At 44.7% G+C, this 20105-nt stretch overlaps 1 protein-coding gene across 1 annotated transcript in view; it reads left to right on the forward strand.

The window, feature by feature from the left end:
* Window positions 1–20105, forward strand: part of CFAP61 (cilia and flagella associated protein 61) — a 252305-nt gene that overhangs the window by 205084 nt on the left and 27116 nt on the right. The window contains exon 26 of the mRNA XM_081558711.1: window positions 2124–2329. Coding sequence (XP_081414837.1) covers window positions 2124–2329 — 206 coding nt within the window. The remainder of the gene's footprint in view (window positions 1–2123; window positions 2330–20105) is intronic.

Here is a 20105-nt window from a genome sequence, read left to right on the forward strand (position 1 = left end):
AGCGCTCGCTGCACCTAGAGACACCTGAGCAGCAGTGAAGACCCAGCACAGCCAAAAGTCAAATAAAGGAATAAAAATTATTTAAAAAGTAAGACCAACTCGCCTCACCCCCAAATAAGCAGACCCACAATGATGCTGACAACTGATTAGCCCTCCTGAATGGGATGACCTCAGAAGGAGGGCCCATGATGCTCAGATTTGCCACCAGCAACCTGCCAGGACCCCACGGAAACGTGGCAAGACAGCACCCATGGAGTCACCGTGGACCTCGCTCCAAGGTGCTCCGTATCCCCCGAATCAGCCCCCAAATACTGGTGCTTGTGAGCCATTGTGAGAGTGAGATATTCAGTGAAAGTCTTCGCTGAGCCCAAAATATTAGTAGCCATGTGAGTGGATCTCAAGACATACCCCTTGGATGCCCAAGTGCTTTTCTATAATCACTCAGCGTAAATAAGTTTCAAAGATGAAGAGGAGGGTCAAAGGCCTTGTGGGATCCACTCTCCACTGAGCCCTGGGGAAACCTGGCACCAAAACTATTGCAAGCTATGGCCAGTGCCCCCTCTCCAGGGACCCCAGTCACCCTACTTTCGAGGTCAGGGGGAAGCCCCTCCCCCAGCTGCTCATGCACTTCACCAAGGCACCCCTGACTGCAAAGGGGCCTCCAGGGGTCAACTTTACTTGCTGGCTCATCATAGCAAAGCTATTTCTGAATTAAATACACACGGAGCTAGAGCATGATGAACGTTCCTGTTATGTGCGTCTCTAAGGATAAACACAAGACTTAAAAGATTATTTGAGTTTGGTACCAGCAGCTTTTAGTCTTAGCAGCGCCCCCCCATTAACATTTTTTGGTACCAGCAGCTTTAGTCTTAGCAGTGCCCCCGCATTAACATTTTGTTAAAATGTTGACACAAAAGCAAATAAATGATCCCATGTATTTTAATGAAAATAGAATGAATCTGTGCAAGTTATAAAAATTACAAATTGTTATACTATACTTCTGCAGTATAAAATGTACTGGAAACATATTTCCCTGTTATGAAATACAGTTTACCAATAATTTCTATTGGATACACTGTATCCCATTGTGCAGATGTACCATTGTTTTGTTAGATAACACCTCACTGGGTGTTTTTTTCAGCCTTTTGCTATGGAGATAGATTTCCTCTCTGTATCCATCAGTCTCTATGGTGATGGACTTTGTGCACCTCGCTTGGGGTGCCATCCTCCACCCCTTTCCTAAACTGTGTTTGTTCTGTCCCCTACTGTTATGCACATCTTTGGGGCTGGGCCAGGACTTACCTGTCAACCCTCCCCTATGTCTCACCTTGTGCCTTTATGATTGACTGGTTCCTCCTCAGAGCTTAGCCACATGATACCCAAATGCCCACCAGTTGCTTCAATTTACTTAAAAATCCAGGTAAACCATGTGTTCTTGTTTAGACAGTGTCTCCAGGGGATGTCCGGGACTCAGTAAATGTTTGGGATCAATGCAGTTCACCTTGTGGTGGATTTCTAAATGCCATGAACCTCCACCTCTCCTAATTTACAAGCTAACAAGTAGCCCACACATTGTGTGTGTGTTTATTTCCCATGAGCTTGAACCTTCTTCCTGGAAACAGAACCTACCAGTCAAACCTCCCCAAACCTAACTGTCAGAGATTTGCCTTTACCTTGCTTCCTTTGTTCAAGTAAAATTTTAAAAACTGTCATTCCTTTTGACCACCTTTGACTAGGAGTTTTTCTCAAAGTGGTACTGTGAAAAATTAAGAAAGTTAACAGTCTTAGGACAACTCATAGGAGAGAAAAGACCCAGTTCCACGTACCAGCTGAGTGAGGTATTGAAGAATGGAGAACTGGCCATAACCTAGCAACCAATTTAGAAACGTGGAGTGATGTAGTTACAGTGTGAAATATCCCGAGAAACTTTTAGTCATTAAGTCCACATGCGTGGTTTCTGACATGCACTTACCTTCAGTTGAGCTTGGTCAATACCTACCACTGTGATTTGCAGCAAGCAATAACATATACCCTGTTATATTTGAAAAATAAATTGCTGTGATAAAGTTGCCAAAGTCCAGACATGTTTCTAATGGGGTTTTTCTGATGCCCGCCCCCACCAGGGTTCAGAAATAGTAACAGGTAATGTGAAGAATGGGAATTACTTCCGTATCCACATCAACAAGTACAGGATGGTGGAAACCATCACATGCCTTTCCAAAGTGCCTTTCCCGGCCTCCAACTACATCCGCTTGTTTGGTCAGCACGAGCAAGCCCTCAACAACCTGTGCGCTCGGTATGAGGATGGGCTGGTCCCAGATCTCTATAGGTAAGCTGGGCATTGCCCTCTCCTGAATGGAAATGCAGACACAGGCAGTCGGTGTCTTGTGAATGAGAGAGGTATTTTGTGATGCGCCGGCAAGTTGGTGGGAACCCCTGGGAGAGCTATGCTGTGCTTAGTTGCTCAGTTGTGTCCGACTCTTTGTGACTCTATGGACTATAGCCCACCAGGCTCCTCTGTCCCTGCGGATTCTCCAGGCAAGAATACTCGAGTGGTTGCCATGCCCTCCTCCAGGGGATCTTCCCAATCCAGGGATCGAACCCAGGTCTCCCTCATTGCAGACGGATTCTTTACCATCTGAGCCACCAGAGATACCCTGGGAGAAGCTAGAGCTTCTCAACAGTGAAGGGTGTGAGGCCACCAGCATCAGCTAGAGAATGGAGAAGCCCACAGAGGAGAAGAGCATGGACTCTTGGTGTGTCCACACATGGCCCTGTGGCCACGTGCAGGCTGGATACCAGACGTATCCCTGCACGGCTTCCACACCACAGATGATATTCAAGTCTCTCTTGAGACATAGGCTGCTAAGAGTAGTGATCAGAAATGTAAGAAGTCAATTTGGAGGCAGGATGTGGAGGCACCTGGTCCTGGTGGGAATCTCACCACCACAGGCAGGGTGTCTGTAACTCCAGCCACCTGCTCAAGGCACATGCTCTAACAGAGGAGGGCGACCATTTGCCTAAGGCGTTGAATTCTGCTCTGGCAGGTTACTCAGACTGGGTGGTCTAGATCCCAGTCTTTTCAATCCAAAGAACTTATGCCCTGAATTTTAGAGTAGAATTTTAGAGTAGAACTCTCAATCTGCTGCTTAGAAAGGTTAGGAGAATTTCCCTCTGTCCACAAAACAAGGTGACAACAGAGATGTAGAATTCCAGGGTCCTCAGTACCCAGGGGGGAGTCTGAAACATCAGAAGCAATCCCTCTTCCCTCTTATAAGAATGTTTTTAAATTGTAGAATACATCATAGAAACAAACAAACAAAAAGTATGTAAAGCATGTATGTACTTTAAAGGATAACAACCTTACTTAGAGGCTTCTCAGGTGGTGCTAGTGGTAAAGAACCTACCTGCCAGTGCAGGAGATGTAAGAGATGTCAGTTCGATCCCTGGGCCAGGAAGATCCTCTGGAGGAGGGCATGGCAACCCACTCCAGTATTCTTGCCTGGAGAATCCCATGGACAGAGGAGCCTAGCAGGTTACAGTTCATAGTGTCACAAAGAGTCGGACACAACTGAGTGACTTAGCACGCATGCACACATGCAACCTTACTTCAAAGCACCAGTCTGATCACACCCACCTCTATCTCCTTGGTGGTCACCACTGTCCTGTGATTTGAGTTAATCATTCCCTTTCTTTCTTGGAAAGCAGGGATTAGCCAGCTTTCCCTATAAAGATCAGGGTGGTAAATACTCTCGGCTTCAGGGGCCACATGACTTCTGTTCCAAGAACTCAAGTCGGCTGCCATGCCGTGAAATCCACCACGGACTGTCCGTAAACCAGTGAACATGGCTGTGTCCCAGTAAAGCTGCATACTGAAACAGGCAGCAGGCCAAGCCTTGTTTTAAAGGTGTACCACATATCTGTGGTTTCCTAAATGATGTACTGATCCATTTTACCTGTTTTGAATCAATTCTGTGGCTGCCAAAGAAAGGAGCCAATGCTCAATTTGGGGCTCTTGTTTGTGAGCCTGTCCATGGCTATGTGTGTAGCTGGAGTTCATGTGTTTTCCATGCTGTGTGATATTCCCAGGATAACAAAATCGTCTTGAAGCTCATCTGTCCATTTTCAGGTTGATGGATGTTCAAATTGTTCTAGTTTGGTGCAGTTGGTGTCACGGGCGTACCTCTTTGCAGGAATTTCTCTCAGGTGTACTAGGTGATGTCCAGGTGTTGCCCAAGGTAGTGGTGTCTATTCCACTCGCTCAGCCAGCTGTGAAAGCCCTCCACAACCCTAGCAGGTTCCTGCACCATTCAACTTGAACATTTGGCCATCCTGGTGGTGTGGGAAGCTATCTGACCCTGGTTTCTAATGCAGTTTAGTGGTTTTCATTTGTTTGTGTGACCATTCATGGTAGTCTCTAGGAAATGCTTGTGTGTGACATTTGTCCATTTTGGGCAGGAATAGCATCTCTTACTAACTCCCAGTATTCATTTATATGTTCTGGATGCAAACTTGGTTTGTTTTGTTACCTTCCTACATCTTCTTCTATTTTGAGGCTTGTCTTTTCACTTCCTTGATGAAGAAAGTGGATTCAACCAAGCATGCTGGTCAACCAAGCATGGATCAGGTAGTACCATAATGTTTACTATTGAAAAAATGTGCATGTAAGTGGGTCCACACAGTTCCAATCAATATTGTTCAAGGGTCAACTCTGTAGATCTTGATTTATGTGGGTCTCCTTAAATAGCTCAATACAGGTTTATTATTTTCTCCATCAATGGCTTGTGTTATTTTCATTTGATATGATACAAAGTGGGCTTCCCTGCTCAGCTGGTAAAGAATCTGCCTGCAATGCAGGAGACCCCAGTTCAATACCTGGGTCGGGAAGATCCCCCTGGAGGAGGGATAGGCTACCTACTCCAGTATTCTTGGGCTTACCTGGTGGCTCAGTTGATAAAGAATCCGCGTGCAATGCTGGAGACCTGGGTTCAATCACTGGGTTGGGAAGATCCCCTAGAGGAGGGCATGGCAACCCACTCCAGTATTCTTGCCTAGAGAATCCCCATGGACAGAGGAGCCTGGCAGCTGCAGTCCATGGAATCTCAAAGAGTTGGACATGACTGAGCACATGATCCAAAGTTCTTTATGTTTTTATTACTGTGTAAGTATCATTTTCTTACTGATTGCTGCTATATGGTTGATGGAAATGCTCTAACTTTTTGTATGGTCTTGTAATCTGCAAATTTGCTAAGCTTCTTCATCCATTCAAATAATTTACCTGTAAATTCTTTTAGATTGTCCACACAAAAAATTATATCATCTGCAAATAGTGACTGTTTTGTTTCTTCTTTTTCAATCTTTGTAGCTTTTGTTCTTTTTCTTGTCTTACTGCACTGGCTAAGATGTATGATAGAAGTTGGGATAGAAGTAGTGATGGATGGGACCCTTGCCTCATTCTTAATTTTAAAGGGAATACTTTCAATATTAAGTGTGTGACATTTGCCATACATATTTTTGTAGATACCTTCTTTCATGATAAGAGAGTTTCTTTTTATTACTGTCTTGCTAAGCATTTTTAGCATGCATGGATTTTTTTTTTCCAGAAAGAGTACTTAACTTTTGAAACATTTTATGTATGAGGATGTCTCATAATGTTTCCTATTATAAATTATACTTTAAGTATCAAACTTCTTAATGATAGACTTTCTCTCCTTAAATCTTTGTAGACTTGACTCCATTATTTATTGAAAATAAAACAGCGCAAGTATTTAGAAAGTGAATTCATTTGTTCCTTATCATCTGGGTAGAGTTTTATTGTTGCTCTCAATCTTACCCAAAATATTTGAGCTGGTAGGGTATCAGTTTTTTGTCAAAGAAGATTTTTGTGGGAGCTATGTATTAAGAGTCTTCTCTGAAAAGAAAATTTGACCAAATTCAAAAGCCGCTGTCAGTTTGTTTTCCCTGAGAAGAAGGGATGTTGAAAGAGACAGACTTTGTGAGCTTGAGACCACTGGTTGGGGCACAGCTGTTAACTGATGGTAGAAATAATTTTAACAGTTAATTTGATTTGCTAGGAGTGAATACTTGGGATGGAAGATGGGACAGTACTGGCTTTTGGGACATGTGAATTGACATCTGTAAGAAAGGTTCAGGGGGAATAGTGGTTGACTGCGGAAGTCCTAGTGTGATACCCAGGGTGCCTCCAGGCCTTGCCTATCCCTCCCGGACGCATGTTAGTGTGCACGAGCAGCTGTGGCCACGTTCTTTTCAAGTGCCACAAAATGATGCCAGGTCCCGTGCTGATTCTTGGCCCTGTCCGCTTGCCCTGTCTGCTGTCAGACCCGCTGGCAAGGCTCTTTCCCAGCAGGCAGGGTGAATGGTTTAGCTGATTTTGGCCGAGATATGATTACCGATTGTTTCCCTGACCTGGGCAGCACCAGCAACCTCTCTTGTTCAAATCTGGGCGTGATTCCATCTACTGCATCTGTGGGCACCTTCCTCCAGGCTGCAAGGGCTGACCATTAACCAGCTGCTCTGTCTCTGGCAAGGCAGACGTGACCTCAAGGTCAAGTTCCTCTCTGAGTTCAGCGAAACTCTCTGTATCCTTTCTCTCCACTTCCCTCAAGCTAGTCTCACCCCATCACGGGCCAGGACAGAAGCAGTGCTGGTGGCCACAGCGGGAATGGTGGCAGCCACGCAGGCAGACGCCACAGCAGCCAAGGCCTCGCCAGCCAGGGATCTGGCTGCCCGAGAACAGGCTCGCTTGGAGCCATTTGGGGCACATGGTGGTGGCCGAGCAGTCAGCAGTGATACCCAAGCCGGCAGCTGTCACAGGACAGCAGTGCAGCTGAGGGTCTGGAGCCAGGCTGGCTTGGAATCTACCTCTGGTTTATCTTTTGTCTTCTCCTTGGCGCGCCCATGCAAACCGCCAGTGATGGAAGAGAACAGATTCACCCCTGGTGACCATGTGTGTGCACCTGTGATTGCGTGTGTCTGTGAGAGTGTGCCTGCTGATGTGTGTGGAAGAGAGAGAAATAAATTGATAGGTTGACCAATTTATCACTTTGAAGAAAGAAAGGAGTCCAAATAATCATTTGTTCCTTTCTGAACCATCCAGCATTGAAAATCACGTAACAAATGTGTTAGAAAATGGACTTTTCCCCTATCTTCCCCTCGGAGCGCCTGTGTCCCGCAGTGGCCCATGCACACCTACACACACCTGTCATGACCTCCATACCCCCCACCCCTACCCACTTTGACAGCGGCCCCTTCCCTCCACCTGCTGGTGCTGCTCCGCCCTCAGACACTAGGGCAGAGGCAGCTTCCTCGGGGAAGCAGAGATGGGAACCGTGGGTGAAGAGGAGAGGGAGGCTGAGGCGGGTCCCTGCAAAGTCCCCGTCACGGGGCTTCAGTAAGGCCTGTCCCATCCCGTGCTTTCCCCACATTCTCAACTGTCCTCCTCTTCTATTACCCCTCTTAGCGGTTGGCCCTGTGAAGAAAAGCTCTTGCCTCCTGAATCCCTTCCCCTTAGCCTTAATTAACAGTCTGTAGCATCCTTTATCCTCATGGCGTGAATAGGTCTTGCCCCGGCTTCTTTGTGTGAGCCCATCAGATACTCATGAACCTTGATTAAATCACCTCTTTTCACATCTTCACGTGCTCAGCTCTCAAAGGCTGCCCTCACCCGGCCCTCTCCTCCTGCGAGCGCCGCATCCCCCTCCACACTTCCCAAGCGCTCGGATGGCCTATTTTTAGTGGGTAAGTGCTGCTGGACACAATATTATAAATGGGACAGGAGCAGACCCTTTAAAAGGCTGCCATTACCTTTTTGATCCGCAAAACCCAAGGAGTGACTCCTTTAGGAAAGCTGCCGAGCCAAGCAGGAGGCTGCCAGCCCATGTTGCCTCCCGATTCATTCACCTATTAAACTCAACTGGAATAATTTAATCATGACTTAAGTGTCTTTTGGTTCCTCTGTAGTCGGTGACCTTGTGCCATGTCCAGTAAAAAATAACATACTGTGGCTCAGCTGGTAAAGAATTGCCTGCAATGCATGAGACCTGGGTTTGATCCCTGGGTTGGGAGGATCCCCTGGAGAAGGGAAAGGCTACCCACTCTAGTATTCTGGCCTGGAGAATTCCATGGACTGTATAGTCCGTGGGATCACAAAGAGTCAGACATGACTGAGTGACTTTCACTAAATTCCAGGTGCCCATTTTTCCAGACCTATCAAAATTTGACTGAACCATGACTGCTCACTCCAATTCATCAGTTTTTTTTTCATACCTAAAACTTGTTTGAGTGGACTTCCTTGGTGGTCCAGTGGCTAAGACTCCATGCTCCCAATGCAGGGGGCCCAGGTTCAATCGTCAGGGAACTAGACCCCACATGCTGCAACAAAGTTCAAAGATCCCACATGCCACAGCTAAGACCCATCTCAGCCAAACAAAAAAGTAAATGCTTAAAAATAAAAAAAGAATTTATTTATTGGATAATAGTTCTCCCAAGATGCAAATTTCTGTGTTGGCCACCTACTTGCCTTTCTGGAGACCTTTAGGTCAGTATTCCTGCCAGTCTTTGATTTCGGATAATGCCAATTCCATTTCAGAGCCTGATAAAGAAAGCTGGTCAAATGATTTGCTAAAATCAAAATCCACTCTCTTCATTTTCCTTCCCCATCATTTAGCTCTATTTTTCTGCCCTTGTGTGTATTTGCACGCTTCACCTGGGGCTCCTCATGAGTCATCCCTGGGCCTCCTTGCTCTAAGAACATCTCCTTGCCCGCTGGTATTTCTCATGTGACCACATTGCCTGTGAGGCTGAATCCATATTTTGGAACATCCCTAGTTACTGAGACAGTCAACCTTAGGTCTCTGAGTATAGATCAATGCAGGAGCAAAATTCCATCTAACACAACCTATGTCCATTTTTATTTGTAATACTGCTCTGCTAAGACCAGGGTTGGGCTTGCCTGGTGGCTCAGTGGTAAAGAATCCACCTGCCAATGCAGGAGACGCAGATTCAGGAAGATCCCACATGCTGCGGAGCAGCTAAGCCCATGTGCCACAACTATTGAGCCTGTGGTTTCGAGCCCAGAAGCCAAAAGTACTGAAGCCCACATGCCCTAGAGCCCCTGCTCTCCCCAACAGGGGAAACCACCGCAATGAGAAGCCCGTATACTAAAACTAGAATAGACCCAGCTCCCTGCAACTAGAGAAAATCCCGTGTAGCAATGACGACCCAGAACAGTTAAAAAAAAAAAGTTGTTTTTTTTTTTTTTAGTATATGTCACCTCCCTCTTTCCTTCAATAACATTTGTGTGGGATTAACCTCCCCTGGGATGAAGGACAAGGTTGTTTTGAGCCATCTTGAACTCATAGCCAGTGAGTGTCCCTTCAGACTCTCATCCCAAGATGATAACATACAGGAAAAACAAACACAGATTTTCACGTGGTCAGGGCAGAATGTTCAGGTAATGAACCTGGAGCACTGCTTCTACTGCAGGGCTTTTCTTTTTCATCTCTTACCCAGTGTGTTCCAATAATTTGCCTCATTCATCATGAAATTATAGCTTGTCATATTATCTCAGCATTTATCAGAAAGGTCTGCATTGAGGTTTGTTTTTGGCCACATCTCACATACTCCACAGCCACATGTGGCTAGTGGCTACCATACCAGATAGCACAGAATGGATGAGCTGTTTGAGTTATAGAATATGCCTAGAATCTCATATCATGTGGTTTTAAAAAATTTTTTATTGGAAGATAACTGCTTTACAATATTGTGCTGGTATCTGCCATATGTCAACATGAATCAGTCACAGGCATACATAAGTCCCCTCCCTCTTGAACCTCCCTTCCACTAGAATCTAGTATCATATAGTTTTAAAAATTGCTTCATGCATTGCAAAGAGTCATCAACACCTTAGATCTGAACTGTCCAACCTGATAGCCAGTTGCCAGGTGTGACTTTTAAGTTTTAATTAGGATTTTTAAAAAAAAGAAAAAATAATAAAAGCTTAGTTCCTCACTCACACTAACCACATCTCGCATACCCAACAGCCACGTGTGGCTAGTGGCTGCCATATCGGCTAGCACAGAATGGATGACGTCCACGTCACAGAAAGTTCAACTCTCCTAAAATGCTAATCCCCAGTGCTGATTGGTTCTGAGTTCCCCAACGTTTAGATGTGGTATATCAGAGATGGATGCGCAGTGAAGGCCCCAGGGGAGGAGGACGTGACTTCTCTCTGTACCTGCTTTTGTGGGGTCACCTGGAAAGGAAATTCTCCTCAGATCACATGCCAGGGTGGACAGATGGGGAGCAAGAACAGCATGGGAGAAGGGGAGGCAGACAAGCTCTTGGAGGTCCTTGGTCGCACTGTGGGCTTCCTGTCCACTTATGCTCATATACCGTTCAGCTGGCCCCATCCCAACCAGCCTATACTTCCTCACCAGTTACTAACATTCCAGCCCTCATCAGACCCCAGGAGCTCAGCAGATCTGACTGGTATGTTCAGAACTGACTTCTGTCCCTCTGAGTATGTTTTTAAGCTTTTGCTGCAGGAGCTAAAGCCCTTTATAGATTGTCTACCTCCTTTTCACCTGGCAGCATGTGGGTCAAACATTATTGATGAGTCTAAAATAATAACTGATGAGCCAATGGTTATCTCCAAGACTACCACATTACTTTAATATAAATACCTTTTTACGAAGCTCCAAGAAAAAAACTGGATTGTTCTGTTGTTATTGGAATCGTCAACAAAAATACATTTCAGAAATCCTGTTTTCAGTCCACTGAATCATGTGAAAAAAAAACATGCCTTCCTGCTTACATTTTTTATAGCCAAATAACAATTGCAAAAAGATGCTCTGAAGCCACCTGGGCAGCAGGGAGTAGCATCATGCAACCGTCTCCTCTCTCCCTAGTAGTCCTGGATCTTTGTATGTTTCCTTTTGAGGATTATTGTGTACTTTTTTTTCCACTCTTTAGTATTTTCCATTATGAAAGCAATACATGATTGTTATGGAAAATTTAGAAAAATATTTCTAAAGCCAAGTAGAATACAAAGACCATTCCTAATCCCATCACCCAGAGAGAGGGGCTTGGAAATTATCAGAAGGTTCCCCTTGAAAATTCAGTCAAGTACTGATCAGTGCATGTAATGGAGGAAACCACCCAAGGCTGGGAAAGAACACTCCAAGGACTAGAAGCTACAGTTCCTGGAGCTCACACAGGGCTGGGAACAGTGTGTATTTCTACCAGGCAACCTAGAAAACCTAAAGGTTCATCAGAGGGCAGAGTAGACACTGTGGTCTCCCCAAAGTGGTGAGAAAAATGAGCAGGCACCCAAAGAAGCAAGAAAATTCAATCCATAATGTGAAGAAAAATCAGTCAACCAAAACCAACCTAGAGCTGACACAGTTATAGACTTAGCAGATTGACGTATTGAAACTTATTATAACGATATTTCACACAATAAAAAGTTGAGTAGATATATAGGAAGTATTAATATATGAAAGACCCAGATAAAACTGTTAGAGGTAAAAACTACAATGTCTGAGATGAAAAAATACATTGGATGGGATTGATGGAAGATTAGACCTTGCTGAAGAAAAGATTAGTGAATTTGAAGACATGCCAGTTGAAACCACCCAAAATGAAGCCCAAAGAGAAATAAAGAATTTAAAACAATGAGCAGAGACTTGGTGAGCTACAGGGTAGCTTCAAATGGACTAAAGAAATAATGACCATTTTTTTCCCCAAATTTTATGTCAAAATAAACCCACAAATCCAAGAAGCTGAATGAATGTCAAGCATGAAAAACATGAAGAGGAAATTAGTATTAAGGTTTCTCAAAAAATTAAAAATAGAACTGCCATATGACCCAGCAGTTCCACTCCTGGGTGTACATCTGAAAGAAACAAAGACATTAATTCAAAAAAATACAGGCACCCCAATGTTCATAGCAGTATCATTTATAATTGCGAAGATATGGAAGCAGACTGAGAATCCACCAAGAGGCGAATGGATAAAGATGATGTGATATATAGATATATACAACAGAATACTACTCAGCCATAAAAAACAAGTTTATTACATATGCCATTGATAACAATGTGGATGGACTTTAAGGGCATTATGCTAAGTGAAATAAGTCAGACAGAGAAAGAAAAATACTGTTTGATATCATTTATACGTGGAATCTAAAAAATACAACCAACTAGTGAATGTAACAAAAAGAAGCCGACTCACAGATACAGACAACAAACTAGCGGTTACCACTGGGGGGAGGGAAGGAGGAGGGGCAAGCTAGAGGGGTAGGGGAGTAAGAGGAACAAACTATTAGGTATAAAATAAACTGCAAGGGTCAACTGTACAACGTGAGGAATATAGCCAATATTTTATAATAGCGATAAATGGAGTATAACCTTTAAAAATTGTGAATTACTATATTGTATCTGTAACATATAATGTTGGAAAACTACAGTTTAAAAAAATCACACCAAGGCATATCACAATCAAATTGCTGAATTTGACCTGTGATAAAGAATAAATGAAGAAGGAACAAGAGAAAACAGATTATTTTCAGAGGAACAAAGATAAAGGTGACAACATAATCCTTATCAGGAACAATGCAAGTGAGAAGTCAGTTGAAACAACATCTTTAAAATAAAGAAATTTTTTTCAAGTTTGAGAACACATTTATTACCTATTGTATTTCAAAGTAACATCTCCAGCCTAATACATGGCATAGCATCCCCTTATATTACATAGTCTCCCTATGCCCAAACATCCCACTGCCCTGTTTAATTCCTTTATTGGTTTACTCTCTCTATAGATAACCCCATCATGACCTCAGAATTCCGTATGTTGAAGCACTAATCCCCAGTGTGTCTCTATCTGGAGATAGAATCTTTAGGAGGTAATTAAGGTAAAATGAGGTCACAAAGATGGGGCCCTAATCCCATATGACTGTGGCCTTATAACAGATAGAGAGGGGGATCGCTGTTTCTCTCCTCAATCTAAGGAGACAGTGAGAAGACAGCCATCTACAAGCCAGGAAGAGAGCCCTTACCAGAAACCCACCATCCTGGCACCCTGACCTTGGACTTGCAGCCTCCAGAACTTTGAGAAATAGATGCCTACTATTTAAGCGACCCAGTCAGTCTGAGCTAGGACAGATTTACATCCCATTTTGGTGATGTTCTGTCTCCCACAATGCACTAGGCTGCCTGCTGCTTCTGACAGCTGCCGGCCATGCGGCCAAAGGCATGTGGTACTCTCCAGGCCCCTCTGTATGCAGCCACCATGGGAATGACCTCCATGTCAGTTAGTCCTGGGTTTGACTCCGGCTTCTGACATTATTCCTCATTGGGAACTTGGTTCTTTCTCAGTGGTGATAAGCTGTGGAAAGGAGCATGAACATCTCAGAACACACCCCCGGGGGGGTCCCTCAGACTTCACCTAGCAGCTTGTCTTAGGCAGGTCCCTCTGTTCCTCTAAGCTTCATTTCTCTTACCCATAAAAGGGGTTTATCCCAGCTTCTAGGGGAAAACTAAATGAGATGACCTACAGGGAACACTTGCTCAGAGCCTGTCCCGGAAGAACCAATTCCACAAACACTGGCTTTGCTGCCCTTTTGCTCCAGGTGGGGCAGGTGGCAACCCCGGGGTCACCTTGCCGCAGGCCCTGCACATCCCCAAAACTGGCACCCGCCCAGGCCCCCTTGCAGAGCAACAGATGCATAGCTGCAAGTTCCTTCTCTCCAAAGACTGTTTTTGTCAGCCACCCAGCAAACTCCGAGCTGGGCTTTGTGACTTACTATTCCCTCTATCTGGTCATTTGGGGAGAAGAGAGCACCAAATGCCACCAGCGATGTGCCCACAGCTGCTAATAGGAGCTGCTGTTTGCATCCCACGGTCCTGTCTTAGCCCCAGTGGCTCTGACAGCTGCCGGAGCACCGTCTGCCAGGCCAGGATACGTGCCGAAGGCTCTGAGGGCAGAATAGAGCCCAGCATGGTCACGCTGGGCTCCCAGAGGCTCGCAGCATTAATAATCTATAGTTCAATCATTAGGAGCAAATCCAAGTGAAATAGGAAAATATACCCCACGCTGGAGGCTGCAAGGCTGCTGGGAGGTGGCCTCGCTGCTCCACGGCAGGCTTAACGATCAGCTTCTGGCCACCAGCAGCCCCAGCTGACAAGCGGCGCTTGCAAGCCGCAGGCTTTCTGCGCGTGATAATTGGACAAAGCTACACAGCCTTCAAGATGTTAACACCGACTCGCGACCAAGGATCTGCTGGGCTTGTCGGGTCCCCGAATCAAAGCCTCTCCCAGGAACCCCGAAGGGTGTCCATCAGGTCAGTTGTTGCCCTGTGGACTGACCTGCAAGTGGATCTTTCTAGATGTGGGTCACAGGCAGGGGTCCTGGTAAGGATTACATATATGAACTTATATAACCCTACCCTGATTTCTCCAATTATGCACTAGACCAAAGTGCTAACCCCCAGGCTTTACGGCCCCAGGTCAGCCCGCAGCATACCAAGTAGGAAGATACCCAAGGGCAGGGAATCATTTCTAATTTCCAGGTTTTCTTTAAAAACAAATCATCATTTCAGGTTGTTCTTGGGTAAAAGATTGCAATGTTTGTTGTTGTTAATATTCTTCCTGGTCATAACCATTAGTCGGGCACTTCTTTCTGCAAGTTACAGAACTGAAACGCCAGAAAAGACTGGAATGTCACTCACCAGAACCCCCTGACCCTGATCTCTCTCTTTCTGGCAACAGCCAAGCAGCCCCCCAACTGCTTCTCCCCTCCCTGTAAGAGACTGGAGCCTTGTTCTCTGGAAGAACTCCAGACGTGAGGACACCAGACCCAGGAGAGGAAAAGTGTGAGGAGAGAAGGGGTGAGGTGAAGGTCCCAAAACTGACTGGTACAGTCCCGGGTCCCCCTCTGCTGCCCTGTTCCCAGTATGGCAATAGTCAGAACAGAGAGATCAGATGATGAAGTTGACAAGCACCATGAAAAAGAGAAAAAGACCTTTTGTCTAAGAGGAATTCCAGAGAGAGCAAAGAAAATGCAGTGGAGCAGGGTTGGGAGACTCCTCTTACAGGCAGAAGATTTAAAAAAAAAAAAAGCCCAGAACTGAAAGATATCAATCTCCAGATTGAAAGATGCCCAATAAGTGACAAACAAACCAAGACTCTCTGTGATGAAATTCCGGACATCGGGGACGACGAGAAGCTTCTACAAATGTCCGGAGGGTAAAGCATGTCACTGAGAGAAGAACCAGGGTCAGAATAGCACCAGGTCCTCAACAGCAACCGCAGGACCAAAGAGACAACGGGTAACATCCTCAACCTTCTGAAAGGAGGCAATTTCTGGCAGTAATTCTATGACCATCCTCCAAGGAGGTGCCAAGGACGGAGGTACCAAGGACCGTTCCTGCCCACACGGGAGGGAGGAACAGCACAGTCAGAACGTCACCGTTTTGGAACCTCTCCTGATTGAAAGGGCTCGGGTGTGTGGCTGCTGACACAGAAGACACAGCCACACACTCTGTGCTTCTTGGCAGAAAACACACCACCTTGAAATAACAACTGGACCTGAGTCTACCCAGGATCTTAGGTCTACCACCAGTTTATGGGAAACAGAGGAGAGAGAGGAGCATGTTCCCAAAAACCACAGAGCTTTCGTCTACACATCCCAGACCCTGGGCGACTCTACAGAAAAACAGCCTGACTCCTCCCACTAATAAACTGCAATTGGAAGGCTGTTGATTAAGACAGATTTTTATAAGCATATCAGCTTATGTGAATCCTAATTCAAATGGGCTGTAAAAAAGTTACACGCTTTATGACATTATTGGAAATTCGAACACTGGATATTTGATGGTGAGAAGGAATTATTAATTTTTAAATGTGAAGATGGTATTGGAGTTACATATATTTTGAGAGCAGTATCCGTATCTTTCAGAGATACTCTTTGAAATACCTGGGATATTCTTCAAAATAACCCAGGAGGGAGAAAAGTGGATGGGGCTGGAAATAACACAAAACTGGCCATGAGTTGATAACTGTTGGAACTGGACGTCCTCTAATTTAAAAATATTTTAAAATTCTGCATTGTGCTGTGCTTAGTTCCTCAGTCATGTCTGACTCTTTGCAACCCCATGGACTGTAGCCCGCCAGGCTCCTCTGACCATGAGGATTCTCCAGGCAAGAATACTGGAGTGGGTTGCCATGCCCTCCTCCAGGGGATCTTCCCAACCCAGGGATCGAACCCACGTCTCCTACATTGCAGGCAGATTCTTTACAGTCTGAGCCACCAAGGAAGCTGAACCACCAGGAAAGTATTATAAAGAATTAAGTTTTTTAATGTATACTCCATTTACAGTTATTATAAAATATTGACTGTGTTCCCCATGCCGTACAATAGATCCTGGTAGCTTGTTTTTTACCTAATAGTTTGTACCTCTTACTTCCCTGCTCCTACGTTACCTCTCCCTCCTTCCCTCTCCCCACTGGTAACCACTATTTTTAAGAAGCAACCCAAGAACCTTCCTTTTAGCACAGGGAACTATACTTAGTATCTTGTAATAACCTATAATGGAAAAGCATCTAAAAAAGAATGTGTGAGTGTGTGTGGGGTGATGGTTTAGTTGCTCAGTCATGTCCAACTCTTGTAACCCCCTGGACTATAGCCTGCCAATCTCCTCTGTTCATGGAATTTCTCAGGCAAGAATACTGGACTAGGTTGCCATTTCCTTCTCCAGGGGATCTTTCTGACCCAGGGATCAAACCCGGGTCTCGCACATATTACAAGCAGATTCTTTACCGACTGAGCCACCAGGGAAGCCCATATAGGTATGTGTGTATGTGGATATATATATAACTGAATCACTTTGCTGAAACTAACATTGTAATCAACTATAATTCAATAAAAAATTTTTAAAAGAAATGTAAAAAGAACATAACCATCAAAAAAAAAAAAAGGGAAACAACCAAAGTTGTAAGCTGAGAGATTCTAAGACTGGAGAACAGTGTGGAGAAGACCCCATGAGCCCAGGGGACAACCAGGTCAGACCAGACAGGAGCACAGAGGCATTAAGAGGGAGGAATCCTGAGAAAATTATTAATTATTTTGATTATTTGACATGTTTATGTAGAAAATAATATTGAAGGAGATTTTATAGACCTCCTGGAGCATTAAAAAAAAAAAGACTTGTGCTAGATACATTGAAAACGAAGAGGAAAAAAAGAGCAATTATTATTTCTAAAGAAAGCAAAAAAGTTATACAAGAAAGAAATGTGGTTAATATTTGCATTGTTAAAATAATATAATCACAGATACTAATTTCATCAAAAATTGTCAATACTGTTTGGAAAGTTTGGGAGAGGGAGCGGTAGGGGTTTGTTTTAAAAAGGCAAACCTCTGGACTTCCCAGTGGTTCAGACTCTGCTCTCCCAATGCAGGGGGCCTGGGGTCGTTTCCTGGTAGAGGGAACTAAGATCCTACATGCTGCCTGGCACAGTCAAAAATAAATAAATGAAAACAGAAAGACATCAATTTTTAAAAAAAACTATTGAAAAGAAGATAAACCTTCGTTTTCCATAACAAGGAATTGATAGGTATATTTGAAATTAATAAGACTTTGTATCATGCACATAAGCAATCACATTTACATCAGTAATCATTGGAAAAATCAGCTGACCCTTTGGTTGCAAGTAGCAGACACTAACCAAAGCTAGATTTAAGCTAAAAAGGAGAGTACATGTTGAGAATTCATGGTTGTATTTCAAAGGAACACAGGGCATACAAATGGCTGGGCCTCAGGACAGGGACTACAAGAGGCAGGAAAAAGCCGAGCCCTGGCCGCTGCTTTCTCTCTGCGGATCTGTTTCCCCAGTTGCTCCACAGCCCCCATGCCTCCATGTCACAATCCCCAAAACCCATAGAGAATAACTGGGTACATCTCAGTCCCAGTTCCAGATTTCCCGGAGAGTGACTGGCATGGCCTAGGGCAGCAATTTCAAACCACCTGGCACTGTTCCCATAGAGAAATAGGGTCTGTGCCCCCTCCCTTGATTCTGGGCCGGCTTGCGATGGCTTTGACCGATGGAGTGTGACGAAAGTGGGGCCGTGTGACTTCTGAGGCTGAGTTATAGAAGGCCAGCTTCTTTACTGGAACATTTGCTCTTAGAGTCCAGACCTGTCAGCCAAGAAGTCCAAGCACCCTGAGGCTGCCATGCTGCAAGGAAGCCCAAGTTGTTTGGAAAGACCAAGTAGACACTCGAGCAAGAGTCCCAGCTTTCGAGTCATCCTAGCACAGGTGGCCAGATGTGTGGGCAGAGAAGACTTCCAATGATTCCAGCCCCGACCATCAGCGTGGCCCTGAGGTGTTTGTCTTCCCATTTGAAACCGCTGTAGTCATGGCACAGAAGTGAGTCATTGTGAGCATATTACAACGGATTTCACTCTGTGCCACTAAGTTTGGGGATGGTTGTTGCATGTTAGTTCGTAACTAGAAGACTTGGATCAGATGCTGTATTGGCTTCATGGAACCATGAAGTCGCAGCATGACTGCTGGGGACCTAACCACCGCCCCCCCCGCCACCTCCCTGGCCACGCAAAGAGGTAGTAATGCAAGGAGCAGAGAAGAGTCCAGCAAAATATGGCTTGACAGACACCCCTCAAGGCATCCACTCTGTTGCCTCTCCTGGTCTCCCAGGAGTCTGTTGCTGACCTAGAAGAGGGAAAGCACCCAGAATGGCCTCTTTTGAGCCTGCTTCTCAGTTCTTGCTCTCTCACTAGTGAGGCCGTGGAAAGGAGGAAAGGGTGAAGAGGTGTAGGTGACATAGTAAATGACATCATTCATTCCCTCCCCTCTCAGCTCCATAGTGGTTTTCCAGCAGAAACCGTTGCCAAGAAGTGGGGAAGAGCCTCAGAACGCTGGCATCTTCTTTCCCTCCATCTCCAGTACCGAGGACATCATTAGAGGGCCCTCATGTTGCCTAGCAACCGGTGAACGCTGCTTGCTATCATGTCATTAATATGATATGAAAGTGTTTCATAGAAGACATTCATCTTGCATTAATGAAAATCAGATTTGCTAATATGACACAAAATCTGTTCTTGCTTGTGACTTTCTGTACTTAAGTATCTTACTTATTGAATTAGACCGTGAGTGGTTTTAAGCTTGAGATTGTTAAAAGGATCAAGATAATGATTTTGTTTTCGATTGTATCAGATGGCCGTTAATGATGTGGTTATGCTCCTATAACTGCTGTGATCACGTCTCAGACTGAGGCCCCTCCCTCAAAGGCCCAGCCCCTCAAGCCAATTGACTGTCTGCCACCCAACTTCTTACTGTTGAAACCTCAGCTAGGAGAGGATTCTGGTTTGAGCCAGTGTACTTTCCAGACTACCCACATGTTTACTGCCTTAATAGTTTTGCCTTTTCCAGATGTGTCCTATACTTGGACTCACACAGTATTTAAGCCTTTTGGGTTGGTTTCTTTCACTTTAGCAATGTTCTTGTAAGGTTCTTCTTTATCTTTCATATCTTGATAGCTCATTCCTTTTTATTGATGAATAATATTCCATGGTCTGGATGGACCATTCACCTATTAAAGGACATGTTCGTTGCTTCCATGTTCTGCCAATTAAGAGTATAGCTGCTGTAAACATTTGTGTGCAGTTTTTTTTTTCTGTAGACATAAGTTTTCAACTCATTTGGATATAAACCAAAGGGCGCAATTTGGAATCCTATGGTAAGAATGTGTTTAATTCTGTAAGAAACGGCCAAGCTGTCTTCCAGAGTGGCTGCGGCATTTTGCATTCCTACCAGCAATAAATGACAGTTCCTGTTGCTCCACAAACTCGCCACCGTCAGGCATCACTGTTTGGGACTTTAGCTGTTCTAATAGGGGTGTTGTGATATCATATTGTTGTTGTAAATTGCATTTCCCTGATGAAAAATGACTGGGAGCATCTTTTTATATGTTTATTTGCCCTCTATATATCTTCTTTGATGAGGTGTCTGTTCAGATCTTTTGTCCATTTTTTAAATTGGGTTGTTCTTTTTCTGTTGAGTTTTAAGA

The sequence above is a fragment of the Giraffa tippelskirchi genome, chromosome 13, assembly GCF_054371585.1.
Source record: "Giraffa tippelskirchi isolate mGirTip1 chromosome 13, T2T-mGirTip1v1.2.pri, whole genome shotgun sequence".
NCBI classification, from domain to species: Eukaryota; Metazoa; Chordata; class Mammalia; order Artiodactyla; family Giraffidae; genus Giraffa; species Giraffa tippelskirchi.